General features: G+C 46.7%; 1 protein-coding gene across 16 annotated transcripts in view; it reads right to left on the bottom strand.

The window, feature by feature from the left end:
• Positions 1-3849: 3849 nt before the first annotated feature.
• NCAM1 (neural cell adhesion molecule 1) overlaps positions 3850-17911 on the bottom strand; it is a 203785-nt gene continuing 189723 nt past the window's right edge. For 9 of the 16 annotated variants that reach the window (XM_048512448.1, XM_048512445.1, XM_048512443.1 and 6 more), the window contains 4 exons: positions 11137-11344; positions 9492-9608; positions 8168-8935; positions 3850-6342 (listed from right to left, as the gene is read on the bottom strand). In XM_048512448.1, the coding sequence (XP_048368405.1) occupies positions 6222-6342; positions 8168-8935; positions 9492-9608; positions 11137-11344 (1214 nt within the window). In that variant the 3' untranslated portion in view covers positions 3850-6221. The remainder of the gene's footprint in view (positions 6343-8167; positions 8936-9491; positions 9609-11136; positions 11345-17911) is intronic. The other 7 variants (XM_048512454.1, XM_048512453.1, XM_048512458.1 and 4 more) reach the window with 1 other exon arrangement.

The following is a 17911-nucleotide window of genomic DNA, read 5'->3' as shown; positions in this document are numbered from 1 at the left end:
ATATGTGACAGTATTGCATAGTGGGTACTCCTCAAGCTGAGTGGCAACAGCAAACCATGCAACACAATAATGCCCCAAGCTTTTTATTCCTGGACAGCCCCAGACAAGGCCTGTCCTTATTGGCCCACGGTATCATTCCAACAACTATTGGCTGCTTGAAGGCCAAAGATCTGCTAAGAAAATCTGCTTGGTTTCATAAAGCTGAAATCATAGAGTTGGAAGAGACCCCCAAGGACCATCAAGCCCAACCCCCTGCCATGCACACAATATTGAATAGACAATTTCAAGTAGGCTTTTTTTTTGGTAATTTTTATTTGAACACATGTATTCTGACAGAATGCAAAGTCAAAATTCTCCGTTAGTATCAGTATTTACATTGGTGAGAATGGAAATAAAGGTGGTATCCATGTTTCACTCGGTAAAAAGTTTTTTGTCTTTTGTTTTTTATAACAAGAGAGAAGGCCCCTAAAACAGGGAATGCTGGGTAGGGATGTGAATGGAGGACTGAGAACCACTAACACCACTGCCTAAGTGAGCCATGGGGAGGTCTGAAGATGTTCACAGGGAACTTAAAAAAACAAAAACAAACCAAACCCAAACCCTACCACACACATTTGGAAAAAAACAACAACAAAACCTCATGGCAGAAACCAAGCAAGGGAAACGTGCTATTTTTCTAACGTGTGTCATGAAATACATTTTACTGTACTACAAGAAGCGGGGTGATTATATAGATATATATGTATGACACATATATCGCATACATATATAAATATATACATACATCGTAAACAGTGTATTGTTGGTCCCTCTTCAAAGGTTTGTGTCCACTTAAAAAATAAAATATATAGATATAAAAATAAAACTAATGTGAAGACACCCTTTTTCCCGCAAAGGAAAAAAAAAGTTGTTTCTAAATCAAAAGCATCGCTTTCTCTGCCAAAGGAGGCACAGGCGGCCTGCTCACGAGAGCCGAACTCTCAAGAGAAGTGCTCAGCGTTCAAGAACCAGGTTGGCCATTTTTTGGGACCTGATGTGGTGCTGGTTTCTCTGAGCTCAGAAGCAGGAAGAAACCAGCGCCAAAATCAGCCAAGTCCACCAGCCTGAGAGCTCTTAAGATCCCACGGCAACCCTGCTGAGGAATGCCCGTCGGTGAGAAGAAGGGGGCAAGATGGCAACCGTGCTGCCCTTCCTCTGAGGAAGGGTCAATATTTGTTCTTGGTCGAAGAGGCTGTGGTCAAAGTCCCTTGAGATTGACAGGAATCTCGCTGTTGGTTCAACGGGGACTTCAATTCAGGGTCCAGCTGCTCACTAGGCCTCAAAATGGCCACCCACAGGAAGTCAAGTCTCAACCAGGCTTGCTGGATGAGCTTCCCGGGGAACCAACCCACAAAATATGTCACCCACGTGGTTCCCATTTCAATGAACGTGTCTGTATGGATGATACCAGATGGGAGTTCCTGGCATTTCTGCCATCGGCCCTTCTTGGGAAAGAAAAAGCTCACAAACATTTTATGGGGCCCTTTTTATTCCCTTATCAAAAATATGACGCCCTCTACCTGTATAAATCAAGGCTACACTTGGTACGGAGCCCCAAAACTCACCTTCTCCCTAATAACTTATAAGGTCAAGGGTTTATGTATGGGGGACGTCTGTGTGTGTGTGGGTCGATATAAGTTAGCCTCCATTTCCACCCCACCCCCCCAAGAAACTGAAGACAGACACAATGACAAAAAGCAACCCTCCCCCTGCACACAATTAGCAAAATGACAAGACTATTTTTTTCACAGTTTGAAATTATAATCGAGAGATGTTACACTGAAGACTGCGTACATTATGAGAGTATTATATCAAAACGTGGCTCCATTTTCCTTAGGCTGGGCTGCAGTCTCTCCCACAGTAACCTTCTCCCTTCCTTTGGCCCCTCAGTACACCTTAGCTCAAAGGAATGTCACATCACATTCAATTTTGCAGGCTTGTGTGTTTTTTAAAAGGCTACTCTTCCGGCTGAGAACGGCCGCGTTCTCGTCATTTTACATTTCCTGAATCGAGGGTTCATTTGGATTCTTCTCAGTCACCTGAACTATTCCCTTCCACATTCGAACTATGTTGAATTTTTTTGATTTTAAAAATTTAGATACTATGACAAAAAACACATTTCACACTAAGATATTCACGCACCCACAGTGCACAAGCTTGCAGATCTAATGAAATTCTTTTTAAAAAAAAATGAAAAAAAATCTATACAAAGGGCTGGTCTCTCCCACTGCCTGCATCCTTCCCCCCATAACTCCCAATTTGTGTAGTTTATTTCTGAGTTCAAAAACAGCAAAGACAAAACCTAATGCCAAGGCTGCCGGGAAATTATTTTGTGAATTCCAGGTTTGATCCTGCAGAGGAAAGAGACTCTCATCTCACGGAGGGATACACATGAGTAAGCGGAGCTACTCCAGTGAGTAAACGATGCTTTGATGAGTCAAGCATTCTGAAATCCTGGCAAGATCAAGCCTGATTTGATCATCAAACTTGGTTGGCTTGTTTTTTTTAAAAAATGCAACGGAAGGTTTCCGAAGGCTTGAAGAGGTCATGATGTCCAAATCGTCAGCGGTCCCCCCCTCCCAGGATCAGCAGAGGGGGAGGGGCACCACATTATCCGTCTACCTGCTGGTGAATTTCACCCCACATGGATCTAAAACTACAGCCACAATCCTAAGGCTTTGGTGCACCCCGAGAACCCTAAACAAGAACAGCCAGTCAGTCCTGAGCCATGAGATGCTCCAAGCGCACGTCCCTACAGCATGCGTGGAAACTCTGACACTGAACTGAACAGGGTAGAATCAGGTGGTGGTGAACCTTTGGCACTCCAGATGTTATGGACTACAATTCCCATCAGCCCCTTCCAGCATGGCCAATTGGTCCATAACATCTGGAGTGCCAAAGGTTCGCCACCACGGATGATGCTGCCTAGGGCAACAGAGAGGCACACAGCTTTGTAGCTAGAAGCGACCCATGAACACCTTTCTCGTGCAAAGTCCCCTTGGCATCACTACAATGAACATGGTTTGCACGATGCCAGTGTTGGCCTCTCTCCTACCAGCCCCCCATGCCAGGTCCTTTAAGTGGTAAGCTTCATTAATATTGTGTAGGCTGAAAGAAAACCATACTCATGGCAATATACATTTTACAAAGAGAGGACAGGCTATTTCCTTTATTTTTTTAACTTATTACTGAGACCAGCCCTGACTGTACAACGCCCCCCTTTGGCTTCACTAAGCATAGGGAAGGGTTCTCGGAGAGGACAGAAGAAAACGTCTTACGAAAAAAAGGAACTTATCTCCTGTATGCATTTTGGATCTTGACCCAGCCCCGACCATTGAGCAGGCGCTTAAATTTAAGCCAGTGACTTCCCCAAAGGGTAAAATGTTCAAAAGCGCACAGGGACACACAACCCAGCACACAACAAGCCTTGGCTCTTGCAAAAGGGCCCAGCACAATAAAGCAAAGAAGAACACCGACGCAAGAACTTGGATCTAACCACACTGAATTTGGTCAGACAACACACGGATGCAACCCTATGCGAAATCTTCCCATGAAAGTCCCACTGGATGGAATGGGGATTGCTCCTGCATGTTCTCTCCCCACCCCCCCCCACCCCCCGCAGTCAGGAAAACATTCCCACAGGATGGAAATTCACGTGTTATACGTTTATGTCTCTTTGGACAGAGTGCTCAATACAACATAGCTTTGGCCATTAACTGCTTTGCATTTCAGGTCAAGAATCCGTGTCGACACCCTGCGAAACTGAAGCAGCTGACAATTATGGGGAGGCATTTTTTTTTAAAAAAATTGAAATATGATCCTAGTGACCAGTTTTCTGTGGGTGGAAACTAGAGACTGTGTTCACATTTGCCAAGAAGGGAATGAAACTTCAAAACTTTCAGTAACATGTACTTCTTCCCTCCTTGCACACATCTGGGAAATATTCTCCAGTTATGCCAGGTGATAGTTTGCCATTTTGTCTGATTCGCAAGCTATGGTTTCTTTTCTTTTCTCCAAACCAGGACCATAAACCATAGATTTCTCCTAGCAAGCAGCATACTTGCGTGTTGTTGAGCCTGGCTCACCGCATACTGGACCCTCAGCGTGGTTTGGAAGTACAAATGCTATCAAATATCTTTTTGAAGACTTTTAAAAGTAGGCTCACATCAGCATGAATTGAATTTCCAGGGGTAATCTGGAATGTTGCATAGGTCTTACGAATGCTCCCGTGCTTGCAGAGCTGGGAGCATCTGATGACTACCCTGTGGAATTTAAACTGAGCCAGGATGTGGTTGAACAAGGTCTTCCTGCCAGACTGAAGCATTCGCAAGACAAATTCCTGTGCCAAAACCCCCTGAAAAAAATTCAACTGGAGAAACTCATCTTAGTCTTCATTCACTTCAACTGAATTTGCAGTCCTTCCAAACGTTGCTAGCTTGAAGAGAACGTCTCACTAAAAGCAAAGGACTTCCCTCCCAGTCTGCTTCTGCCCCCACAGCTTGAACACGGAGGCAGGCTCAACACTTCCTTTACTGCTGATGAGCACAACGCATGCCTGCTAGCAAAGGGAACAGGGTTGCTTCACCTGGCACAGAGCCCCAGAAATGTCTGAGAGCCCCTATATGTGAAACAGAGGAGCAAGATCACAAGGGAGGGTCAGTTTTCAGGGTAAGAAGAGGAGGGGCGGATTGGCCATGATCAGCCAAAGTTAAAAAGTCTATTTCAGCTGCCCAGTCATTTGACTGATTTATTGATGGTCATAGACCAATAGGGAAGCAGGGAATTGGCCAGTGCTGTATCCCATCTAAATATCTCCCACAACGGGACTTAAACAAGTTTAACTTCGGCCGGTTCCTGATGACCTTTGGGTGGGCTGCGCGGCCGCTTTTCAAAAATTTACCCTTCCATTTTGTTGCTCACGTGCTTAAAGTTAAAATCCTGCTTATAAAGAGGCTACCAACCAGGACATCAGTTGTCATAAGCGGCTCATCTGTGTCAAAAGGAGAACAAGAGGGGCTCGCTTTGACTTCTTACTCCAGTAAGAAATTAAAAATAATAATAATAATAATTAAAAAAAAACGAAAAAAAGAAAAAGGGGAAACAGCTACTGTAAACATCCACATTTTAAAACATATCCCCCTTTGCAAAGCACGCATGCTGGCCAACCTAAAATCTATATAGCCTGTATTTACTTTTTCTCTTTTTTAAAAAAAGGCAGCTATATTACATAGACATTTAAACACAACAAAAGTTTTTAAAAACGTTTTGTTGCTTGTAAACACTGGAAGAAAAAAAAAGTTGGCAAAACAAATTTTAAAATAAAACAGAACAAAAAAAATAAGGAATACTGCAATTTGAAATATATATGCACATATATAATATATATGAGATCTATCTTTCTATACATATATATATATATATATATGCATATATCCCCCAATGCTGTCCAACTGCATTCTTCCTAAAATGAAACAAATATAATGTTGGAATTAAAACAAACCATCCCCAAGGAGCAAAAACCGTCAGGGGCGTATCCTGCCCTGGCACCGTTGAAATGAACTCCGTGGAAGAGCTCGGCCTTCTCCTTCGCTACAAAGGTGCTGCAGCCAAAGACTGCTCAAGGACCTTCCCGCTCTGGGACTTCACAACACAAGACAGAACACCATTCGGAAAGGCAAACAACTTCCCATATGGAACAAGTTCAAAGCAAATGGAGGGGGGGGGGGGAGATCACTTCTGAGAGTTAACAGATTTTTCTGAACTCAACTGAAAAGTATAAAAATAAAGGATTTGTGACCCGGCCGCAGCCGGCAGCGCAGCCGGCTCACCCTGGCAGAGCCTCGGCCTCCTAATTCTCCTCTGAATCTCCTAGGCAACCTGCGGGTCATTTTTTTAGAGCTCCGCATGGCTATTTTGCTAGGACTGTGGTGTCCTAAGGGGGGTGGTGGGCTTATCCTACAAAAAAAAAGATTATATTTTTTAAAAGCAAGTGCACAAGGAATAAAAAAAATCCTACAAACCTACAAAAGAAAACATTTCCCCCTATGTATGCATTTTTGTCTGTTCTCTTTTAAAAAAAGGCAAAGACACTAGAGGGGTGAGATGCGTGTCGTGTTGTAAATGCTCAGGTGAAGTTGTTCTTTCAATTTTTTTATTGTGTTTTGTTTTGGCTTGCTTGCCCATCATGCTTTGCTTTCGTTTTCATTTGTTTGCGTGGCTTCGTTGGGGACCGTCTTGACTTCTGCAGGGGCTGTCTTGGCTTCTGTGGCTTGAACTGCGGGCTTTTCTTCTACGGGGGTTTTCCTGTCGGAAGAGTCACCAAAACATCATTGGTTAAAGAAAGGTCAACATCTCTGCCTTGAACAGAACACGGTGGGAGAAAAAGGAGCAAGTCCCTCCAGTGCTGGAGAGCACTGATTCTCCTTTAGGAAGTCCCTCTATTCTGGGGCTCAGCTTTCCTGTCATCTCCTGTTCCTTATTTAGCTGCTGACTGACAGAAACAGACTCCCGTTTCTAGTTCCCAGAGTAACTACAGGGACACACACCAAGAAGACATTTGCCTGCCAAAGATTGGGCGCACTTAAGTGGTTATTTCTATTCCCTCATTACATGTTTAGATCTGAGCATGAAGTCAGGTTATAATAGGGCAGAAGACATGCAAGCCATCAGATGTCCAGCATTCGGAAGGTTTAAGCTTTTTCTGCCTGAGGGCAAAGGCACACTGAGGAATCTAAACCGCTTTATAAACTCAGATTCTACATAAATGCCAAATAACACAATCACAACGAACATCAGGACTAGCCAAAGATTCTGGATGTGAGAATCTACTGCAGAAACACCTCCTCTGTTCTGTGCAGAAAGAAAAGGAAGCTCTCTTGGGGACCCCGATTTCCTCCTGATTCGAACAGGAGAACCTGGTGTGCCAGAAAGGGCCACCATCTGGTCCCCTTCCATCCCCACCCTGAACTCTCCATTCCCAGACACATCTTCCCATCCGTCCACCAGTCAGTACAGCCTTCTCACTAGCCGACAGTCAGCCCTAACTGGCCGTATTGTTCCATGGAAGCAGAAGGAGGAAGCATTTGGCTCTTGCTGGTAACCATCAGGTACCACGTCTAACTCAGAACTCACAGTCCTGCATCTAATGATGAGGCCTGCCCTGACGGCAGCATTTGCAAAAAAAACACGTGGGGGAACCTTCAACATTTCGGAGGTTGATTGTATTGTCGAAGGCTTTCACGGCCAGATTCAACTGGCTGTGGTGGGTTTTCCGGGCTGTGTGGCCGTGGTCTGGTAGATCTTGTTCCTAAAGTTTTGCCTGCATCTGTAGCTGGCATCTTCAGAGGTGTATCACAGAGGGAAGTCTGTTACTGACACAGTGTCTAGTGAGAAGGGAAAGTTTAGTGACTAGACACACATTTCGGAGGTTGCTTCCAAACTCTAGAGGTGGAAAGGGCCTTCATATCACAGTGGACTGACGAGGGCCCCATAGAGTTTTCAAGGCAAGAGGGAAACAGAAGTTGTTTGCTATGGCCTGCCTCACGCAACAAGCCCAGCATTCCTTGGTGGTCTCCCACCCAAGTATTAACCAGGGCTGATGCTGAGGTCTGATAAGGTTAGGCTGGCCTGGGCCATCCTGGTCAGGGCTAGAATGTATGGGCCACTGGCTTTCAAGGCCAGTGAAAGGCAAAGGTGGTTTGCTATTGCCTTCCTTCCTTCGCAGAGGCTTCCTCTGTGCCCCCTCCAAGGACTTATCCTGCTTGGCTTCCAAGACCTCACAACATCCATTCTACCTGCACGTGTGATTTACTACAAAATCTGGTTCTCAGTTCAAAAAGTCTTCTTGGAAGCTAAGATGGTGTTGCCTGAATACCTGTAAGCAAACAGGGGGGAGCTAACTGGGACATATAAAATGGAAGGGGGAATACTTCTTAAAACCAAATGCGGCCCCTCTCATCCATGCCTCAACGTCTTGCATTATTGTTACATGGTTAAAGAGCCAGGTTAGCTTGCTTAGAAAAAAGCCAGGTTAAAAATTCAACACATGCACATAAAATGCGGAGCCAAACACAGCACAGACTGGAGACACAGCACACAAACAGAGGAAGCTTAAAGGGGGGAGGCGTACTCTGTCTTTGCAGGTGCTGGCGAGGCAGAACTTTCCGGTGTGGCAGAGGCCGCTTGGCCTCCAGCCCCAGGGGGGGAAGCCGCCGTGCCCAGGGCAGCAAATACATCCTTGGCAAGATCAATGTCTGGGGTCTTGAAGGTCCCTTCGTCCATTTTAAAGTCCTCGTTCTGCGTGGGATTTGTGGCACCCCCTGTGGCAGGCTCACTCTTCTGGGTGACTGCGCTCTTGGCAGCCTCTGCCGGACTCTTCATTGCGCTCGGCGGTGTGGCTTCCTTTCCTGGGCTTTTGACAGCGGAGGCCTCCTTCTTTGGCTCTGATGAGGCCGGAGGGCTTGCAGGGTTGGGGGGCTGTGGGGCGGGGGATTTGCTAGACGCCGAGGGAGCCTTGGTTGTCTCTGGGGCTTGAGCAGTGGTGCTGGGGTTCAGCACCGTCCCCTGGCTGGTCAGGACGCTCGACGACAACTTGGCAGCGGCCGGAGCGGAAGCTGGGGTGTCGCTGAGGTCGACGAGGGGGGCGACTTTGGGAGTGGAGGCGGGCGGCGGCGAGGAGGCCATCGTGGCTTTAGGCGTGCCCTGATTGGGTGCCACTGAATTGGAATCAGGCATGGGCGTGGCTGGCAGAGTGATGCTTGACGTGAGGGTCGTGGTCTCGCTGGTGGGGCTGTTCTGAGCAGTGGCGAAGGTTTCGGTGATTGTGTCAGAGTTAGTGGTGACGGTGGTGACAGATGGCAACATATCCTCAGCAGTGGCCGCAGTGTCGACAGGGTGCCTGTGAGGGGGACAATAAAGGTGGGAGAGGGCAGAGAGAGAGAGAGAGAGACAGAAAGAGAAACCGACAATGAAGCCCATGAAAGCAGCAGGCAGTTGTGTAAGTTGATGCGACTGCAGAAACAACATGTGGTTATTCCATGCACAGAAAGAGGGAGGCAGACAGACACGGAAGCGAGAGAGCATCAACCTTTCAAAGGAGAGGCGGACTGGCTGAGCCGCCTCCAGGCACAACGGAGGGAGCCCAGAGATCATGGACAGTGGAAAGAGCACGCCCATAGAGTTGGAGCACCCCCTTCACAAAGTGAACCCCCTTGGCCCAAACCCTTCCGGATTCCATTTTGGGAACACATTTCAGCAAGCCACGGCCCGGCTTGAGGATGCCAATCTTTCTCCGTGGCATCTTCCCTCCCCGTGGATGGACCTCACACATGAAGGACTAGTGTGGCTTGCTGCAGAGCTCGTCTTCCACATGCTGGAGGTTGCCCAGGGAGGGGGCTCCCCCCCAGGGACAGAGGCACGTACTGGGAGAGGGTCCTGCCCTGTTCTCAACGTACTCAGGCTCTGTTAGAGGTGTGGTTTCGTTGGGCTCTGTGTGTTTCCCTCCGTCGTGGTTTGGGGTCCGTTCCTCCTCCGTCCGCACTTCCACAATGGGCTCTTTGGATTCGTCCTTCCTGTAGAGGAAAAAGGGTTACTCTTGCCAGGTTCACTGTCCCGTTTTCAGACAACTGCCTTCCCTTGCCTGGAACCTGACTCATTCACAAGAGGCCGTAGGAGGAGAAGAAATAAAATAAAGCAAAGATCAGACAGCGCAGGGGAAGTCGACTGTGCCCCATCCCATGCTGCTGGCTTCTTCCTGCTTCTCTAATGCTCATTTCAAATAGGTCAATGTATATCGATATAACAGAGCTGGCTTTTGCAAGGAACAGCACAAGCAGGGTCTCCCCCGCTCTGCTTCTGCCCTCCCTGATGGTGGGAAGGGCTTTTAATTTTTTTTCCAGACAAGGCTCTTTTTAACAACAAGCCTCTTTCTCGCAGTAGCAGCATGAGAGAGGCAGGCAGGGAGAAAGGGAAAGAAAGAGAACGTGTGTGTGGAGGGGAAAGGGGGCAGAACATTATCTCTAAAGCATTGGGACTACTGAGCGTTATGAGATCTGTGCCTTTAAGAGGGGCGAAGTTAAGAAACCCAGGAAACAGAGGCCCACTGAGACTAGCTGTGGGGGAGGACTGGACTGTCTCCAGAGAAATGCAAGAAGACCACACTTCAGCTCCACTGTGCAGATAAAAGGTGGGAGGAAGTGTTCCATGAGCAATGGGCCAAAACCTTATTCCCTGGAAACCTTGTGGGTTTCTAAGATGCTACTGGACCTGAATCTGGCTGACCTCCGTCTTAAAGGTGAGAGTCACAAAGACTGCGCAGGCCTCCTTTGGGGATTCCAGGGAAATCTCATTTGGGGATTCCAGGGAAACCTGACATATCCCACCTGCCTCCCTCTTTTTCCCACCTGACTAGGAACCCATCAGCTTTTTGGAGGTGCTTCCCCAGCAGCTGCCCAGTGTGCTGTTTCTGGCAAGGTGTGGTAGATATTGCTCCCATTGGGATGATTCTTTTCAGTGCAATTTGAACATTTGTGCATTTGCACACAAAAGGTTAAACCATAAACATTATGACTGCTCAAAGTTCAATGCCAGCAATTTCTGAGGGCCTCCAGCGACCCCAGAAGGGCTGCCAACCTCCAGGTGGGGCCTGGAGATCTCCTGAATTTGCAATGGATCTCCACATGACAAAGATCAATTTCCCTAGAGCAGGGGTGTCCGACTCTGGTGCCCCAGATGTTCATGAACTACGATTCCCATGGTCCCTGCCAGCATGGCCAATTCCCATCAGTCCCTGCCCTTGAGAAATGGGCTGATTAGGAGGGTGGACTCCCAGCTTCACCCTTCTCAGGCTCCTCCCTCCCCCCAAACTTTCCCAGCTTCACCCTTCCCAGGCTCCCCCCTCCACCCAAATTTTCAGGAATTTCCCAACCCAGAGTCAGGAATCCTAAACACGAGGCACCTCGAGGCCACAGAAAGCATCTGCGTAGGCTCACTGCAAAGACCCCAGGACAACGTGGGGGAAGAGGGACGGAAGGGAACTGCTACTGGTGGGGAGACAGGATGGTCCCAAGGAGAGGAAGCTTAGAGCTCCCGTTTACTCACGAGAAAGCCGCTTTGCCCTCTTCCATGTCCTTGCCCTTCGCTCCAGGCCCAGACTTGCCACACAGGTTGACGGCGATGCACATCAAAAGGCCGCATTTGTTTAGGAAGTAGCAGGTGATGTCGATGGCCACCAGCAGGACAATGAAGATGACGATGAGGATGCCCACGATTGCAGCGGTGCCCAGCCCTGATGTGGGGCTGCTGCTGGCTTTAGGGGGGAGAAAGCACAGCGGTTAGGCCATGAGGAATGAGGGTTTCCTCTCCGCACATGTCCCTGGAAGGTTGGAGCAGGAGCTGTTCTGACAAGAGCAGACCATATCCTTGCTGCTGCTGGAGATTACCAGAGTAGGGCCCTCTTTGTCTCTTCCCACAATGCCTTAGCCCACCAGCAAGAGTGCCCTTTCCTCTTTGGAACTGTAGCACAGGGGTCTGCAACCTGCGGCTCTCCAGATGTTCATGGACTACAATTCCCATCAGCCCCTGCCAGCATGGCCAATTGGCCATGCTGGAAGGGACTGATGGGAATTGTAGTCCATGAACATTTTGGAGAGCCGCAGGTTGCAGACCCCTGGTGTAGCAGAATAAGACTCAGGAATCCTCTTCTCAATCTATCTGAGCAGGGAGAAGAAGGGGACCGACCCTTTCTGCACAGGCCTATCAGGAAGACCTCCACTTTAGCGTTGCTTCGGCTGTCATTACCAAAGACATGTTAACTCTATAATTCCCAAAGCCTAAAAAAAGCCCAAAATATTCTGAGAGACCCGTCTCATCTAGCACACTCTCTTTTTGAACTGTTACCATCCGGCAGACGACACAGGTTTATCAAAAGTAGGACAAAGAGGCTTAGAGACAGCTTCTACTCTAGAGCTGTGGCTATGCTAAACTCCGCGGCTTCATGTTGATGTGTTTGGGGCTGTGTAGGGATGGGTGGAGGAAGGGGAAAGTGAGGATGGGGTATGAGTCTGAAATTGTGTGCATCGAGGAATGCTGCTGTAAATTTCGTTGTGTGTGCACAATGACAATAAAATGCTAATGCTTATGTTAAAGGTTTCTGTGCATTCCCTTCAGCCTGTATCACCCATATTCACAAAGCAATGGCATTCCAGTGGCTTCCATTCTCAAGAACAGTGTCCTTCTGATGCCCAAATGTAAGTAGGTACCTTAGTCTAAGTATTATCACCGAGAGCAGAATGCTGTATGAAAACCAGACTCTGATCCTAAGAATACAACTCTACCAAGTAATCTCTCAGACATTGCAGCCTGCTGGTAGTTCTCCAAGCCTAGAAACGGCAATTCCATATGAGAATGTGCGGTTAGTTCATCCAGGTCTCTTTTGTTTGGGGTATACATAGAGAGAAGGCAAAAACTAACAGAAACCCTACATTTAAATACCTAACATTTCAACATTTCACCATGTTCTAGCGCACTGAACAGCTTGCTACTGAAATGGTCTTTACACGTGTCCAGTTCCATTATGAGTCACGTGTGTTTCTTGCTTCTTTTAACCAGTTGACAACTATTGATCTGAATAGAAACTGGAATGAAACATAATGGAAGACTAGTGTTTGTTCAATCTGAATCAAGATAACTCTAGTTTGGGGAAGTGAAGGAGCAGTAAAAGAGAGCAATAACTCTGCTTCAGAGAATCAACATTAATACATATTTGGTTCACCCTATATGTATGTTCTTATGTTCTTATGTACGTGGGCCAGAAGGCAGCAGAGTATAGCCCAATCTTGCCAGATCTTGGAAGCTAAGCCAGGTCAGCACTTGGGAGGGCACCAAAGAAGACCCTGCAGAGGAAGGCAATGGTAAACCACTTGTTTGTCACTTGCCTTGAGAGCCCACTGCTCAAGTAACTATAAGTCAGCTCCATCTTGATGGCATTTTACACACACATATATACATACTCTCAAGTCACAATGATGATGACCCCAGTAGGCGCTTTCAAGGTATGTGAGCAGAGGTGGTTTGCCTTTGTCTTCCTCTGCAGAGTCTTCCATGGTGGTCACTCATCTAAGTACAAACCCTGCTTAGTTTCCGAGATCCAGCAATATCAAACATTCCACATCCCTACAGTTCATCCTATTGAGCTTTAATACATGGTGAGTGAAAGTTGGGGAGCAGCAATGGGGATTTTTTGGGGGGAGGGGGTAGTGGAAGAGCTCATTACCCCTGGGTGCCATCCATGAGTTTTGCCCCTGCCATTCCTTTGAATGCAGGCCTTATTCCTCTCCTTGTATGAACTGACTTGCAAATTACCTCATGTCCAAAAACAAAAAGACCAACATGTAACCCATCTATTGTCCTGTCTCTGCTTGCCAACTGTCTATGATGTGACTGAAGGAAAGGACTGGGAGGTGACTAAGAATTACCTGTGACTTGGGAAGTCACCTCAGCCATTGCCTTATTGCTAGTGGTGGACAGATGTCTGCAGATGTTCAGGACCACCCTGAGAAATGGCTGGTGATAACTGAAAAGTCCCTGTTGGCCACTTGTGGACTTTCCTGAGGTGTTTCATTAGTAACCACCGGGAGAAAGAATACCAAGCTTAGGTGGGGTATAAGTCTAATCAAGACAACCATTCATTTGACCTAGACCTGGAAGTAAGACCTAGGCAAACATGAAACATAGTGGTTGAGGGTCTCCAGACCCCAGAGGGTCAGCATCCCCATCCCTTCAAAAGCTCTGACGCAGGGAGCATCTTTAATCAGCTGCACATTCATGATCAAAGTCTTCTTCATGGCCAGCACTTCAAGTCCTGCCACCAGCTCCTTGACAGCTCTGTAAACATACAATGTAATGATCTTCGTGTTTTGCAGAGGAGCTCTCCAAGGTCCTACACAGTCAGATCACTCCCTGCTATCTGAATCTGGCCTCCCATGGACCTTCTCTGTTCTTGAAACCTGCTGTTGGACAAGTCCAGCTCCAGCTGAGCCTCATTAATTTCAGCCCTGCTTGGTACCCTTGGCTCTCAGCCCAGACAAGAGAAAGCTTCCCAGGGAACCTATGTGGCCCAAAAACTTCGGTCTCCTCAGTTCAACATTGTCAGGAAAAGTAGAACTGAAGCAAAGCTGGTGAAGTCTGCCTCTTCCACCAGAAGTCCATTAAGTGCTCCAGCAATCGTCTCTACCAGCCAGGTCAGCCCTCTGTCAACATGCATAATTAAACAAATTCATCACCCTTGTTTGTGTGGAAAGGAGGGGGAGCCATACACATCCCCCCTCCTGTAATGCATTCTAAATTCACACATGGATTGCCCAGCTGTTTAACAACTTTCTTGCTCTTGCCCATTCCCAGAGAAGAAACTTCGGCAGGCGGGTCACATTCCCCCTTCTCTATATCGGGAAAATCCAAGCCCAGCCTTTCCAGTTGCTGTTTTCACCTCTGTTGAAAATGGGGGTTCCGGTCCTATGGGTAAGCCAGCGTTTTTCGTCCCTCTCTCTCTCAAATGCATGTATTTGTTTTGTTTCAACTTTAACTTAAGGTCAAGCCAGAATATTGTGATTTGTTTATTGGCCGAACTACCTTATTATTATTATTTTTTAATCCCGTGAGCATTTACTTGGAGTTTTGGCTGCCTTAATTTTAATCTTAATTGGAGCAACCAGCTGTTTTATCCTGGAGTTTACATTTGGCGCTGAGCCCAACAAGATACAAACTGGCAGTAAGAATGATCTGCTGTGAACTATTTTTTTATGCTGTTATTCATCAGAAGTAGCAAAGGATTTTAAGTTATAGAACACTTTAAGTTAAACAAGATTTTAAGTCTTAAAGCTACAAAGCTATACAGGATTTTAAAAGTATAGGCAACGGGCACAAAGAAACGACAACGGCCATCACCAAATGCCTCTGACTCCTGATCCCAGAAATCTTGCAAGCAAACAAGAACAGAACAATATTGATCCAGCAATAGTTTGCTGGAAAGTTTCCCGGAATGTGTAACCCTTTCTAATAGATTTGAGGTACATACTAGGGACTCAGACGGTTATGGTTTCAGCCCCCAATGTGTGGAAGAAATCAACCTCCCAAAGAAGCAGAGAACATTCCATCACACCAGTTCCTTCTGCTCACTTACTCCATCTGCTCGTGAATCCAAAGACCACGCAGTAAATTATGCTGGTAGATGCCCGGTGCGCTTGGCAATGTCTAAAACAATTTATGTATTCCAGTGATTTTACCTACGTTTCACCTCGTGGAAGTAGAAGAAGAATGTGGATTTATACCCCACCTTTCTCTCCTGCAAGGAGACTCAAGGTGGCTTACAAGCTCCTATCCTTTTCTCTCCCCTTGTAAAGAAGAGGGGGCTGAGAGAGTTCTGAAGAACTGTGTCTGGCCCAAGGTCACCCAGCAGGAATGTAAGAGTGTGGAAACACATCTGGTTCACCAGAGAAACCTCTCCCACTCAGGTGGAGAAATGGGGAATCAAATCCAGTTCTCCAGATTAGAATCCACCTGCTCTTAACCACTACACCAATGGCGCCTGTAACAGGGCATCTTTGGAATTCTTACACTTTCGAGGGGGGGGGGGGGCAGGGTGCAACCACAAAATGGTTGGTACAAGAAGCCAGAACCAACTACAGAGCAGCTGCTGCAGAAGGCAGAGTCACACTCATACTCAAGAAGTCCAACTGCAGTCAGAAGAGGGGTCATTTAAAACATAACACCGTGAAAGAGGAGTGAGAGGACAAAACCAACACTGGTGGCAAATGCTGCTAAATGAACATTATTTTAATCTGCTTGTCCTATCAAATCTCCAAAGGAGAGGATGTTGGGGAGGTGGCTGTAAGCTGCTTGGAGACTCTTTAATGATAGAGAAAAGCAGGATATAAATACCAACTCTTCTTCTTCTTCTTCTTCTATGGTCAGGCAACAGCGCCACCCACTTTCTGAAAACACTTGGAAGAGATCAGGTGTGTTGATGGGCACCAGGGTACCGCACTGGGGACCCCTGAGCTACGTGGGCCAATGAGCTAACTCTGCTCCCAGAGACATCTGCCTGTTCCCAGTCAAGAAGAAAATGCTGGACTAGATGGTCGGAATCGGCAAACTGAGGCTCCTTTGTGGTAACTGAGGAGGACATGGATTCAGGGTTACTGTGGGCACTGTTCTGCCACCACACTGTTCCTTTGCGCTTAGCAGCTCACTTACCACCACCCTCCCACTTCGTGCCTTGGTTTCCCTTCCTGCTCTTCACTGCTTTTTGTGTTCAAATGTGGCATCCAAAAGTCTGGGGGCCTATCCCACAAGAAACAGAAAAATCTGCAGCATGTCTCATTCCATCTCCCACCTTTTTGACAGACTGATGTTTTTGCCTCTGGATGTAGATCTGGATCCTGTTCTAGTCTGTCTATGATCCAGAGAGTGTTATGCAAATTGAGAGCATGCTATGTATCCCACCTGGACCTTTCAGCCTCCAAATGTCCACACAGAGGTGCCAACCTTGCTCAAGGTGAGGCAGACATTACAGTTCAATGCTATTCCTGCAGTATCCCCCTGGAATGAAGTTGGCCTTTTATTAATTCAGCTTTTAAAACTTGTTGCAACACTATAAAGGAGTGACAATAAAATTAGACAGCCATGGGTTGCCAGGTGAGCTCCAAGAATTGCACAAGAGAGTTCTGGATTGAATGGCCCAGAAATGGTCTCCTACAGCATTTAGGACCAAAAGCTTGTCCCAACTGACAAAATGCTTTTAAATTTATGCTTGCATACCCCTTCCAGCAAATCTCCCCTTCCGTCTCATCAGCAAGTCACCTCAAGTACTGAAAGAAAACAGCCTGCACCTTCCAAAACTGAACATATCAAAACTCGAACAGTTGCAGTTTGAAGCTAGAGTTTGAATCTGAAAACAGAAAACCTTGTCTCTCCACTGATCAGCTGACTTTGGGTGCAGACAGACATAATCTGGGCCGCAAACCTGTTGTGAAAGCACATTCAGTGTGTTTTGTTTAGACACACAGCCTTCTCGTCAGAATCGTTCCTTCAACGTTTGTGGCCAGTGGCACCTATCACTCACGGGCGATTACAAGGATGAAATCCAGCTGACAAAGAACTCAAGACTGTGCCTTAAAAATAAAGAAAGGGAAGAAGTCTCCCAGACAAAGGAAGAGAATGATTTCAGATTTGTCACCCCCATTTGCAGGAGTTTTGCCTTTATGCCAACTGGCAGATTTAGGATATTATCAGTTATTGATGGAGTTGCATCAGGAGGGCAGCCTCTCAGACTTTATATACATTTTTGGGCAATCTTAACCAGAGAGGTTCATATAAGGTTTAACAGTCTAGCAACACGTGGTCACACAATTTCAGATGCAGCTGGAGTCAGGCTGAGAAGTCAATGAATTATGTTATGTGCCTCTTTGAAAGAAGTGTGGCTGTGCACATCTAAGCAGAAGTAGGCCCTTCTCAGTCTGCTGAAGTGCGTAACAAAGTAGGTGGTATTTGACTCCACAAAGATTACACGACTGAAATGTCAAAACTGTTGATGCAGATTTCAAGAACACGTCATGGTGGTATTCACCAATTCAAGTTTATTGGTCTCAAATTATGGAAGTCACTGGGCAGAGAAGGAATGCAACCGAACTGTGATATGTCTGCATTAATCCTTTTTATGCAGAATATTGTGTAAAAATAAAATTGCTGAAGGTAGCTAGTAAATTGCCTGGGTGCATCATGGGAAGGTCATAATTCTCCCAAGATCAGAATGGTTAATAAAGGTCCAGGATTTGTTGAAAATGGACATTTTAAATGGAGAAACTACAAGAAAGGATAG

This window comes from Sphaerodactylus townsendi, linkage group LG12 (assembly GCF_021028975.2).
Source record: "Sphaerodactylus townsendi isolate TG3544 linkage group LG12, MPM_Stown_v2.3, whole genome shotgun sequence".
NCBI classification, from domain to species: domain Eukaryota; kingdom Metazoa; phylum Chordata; class Lepidosauria; order Squamata; family Sphaerodactylidae; genus Sphaerodactylus; species Sphaerodactylus townsendi.
This window is presented reverse-complemented; position numbering and strand designations above follow the sequence as displayed.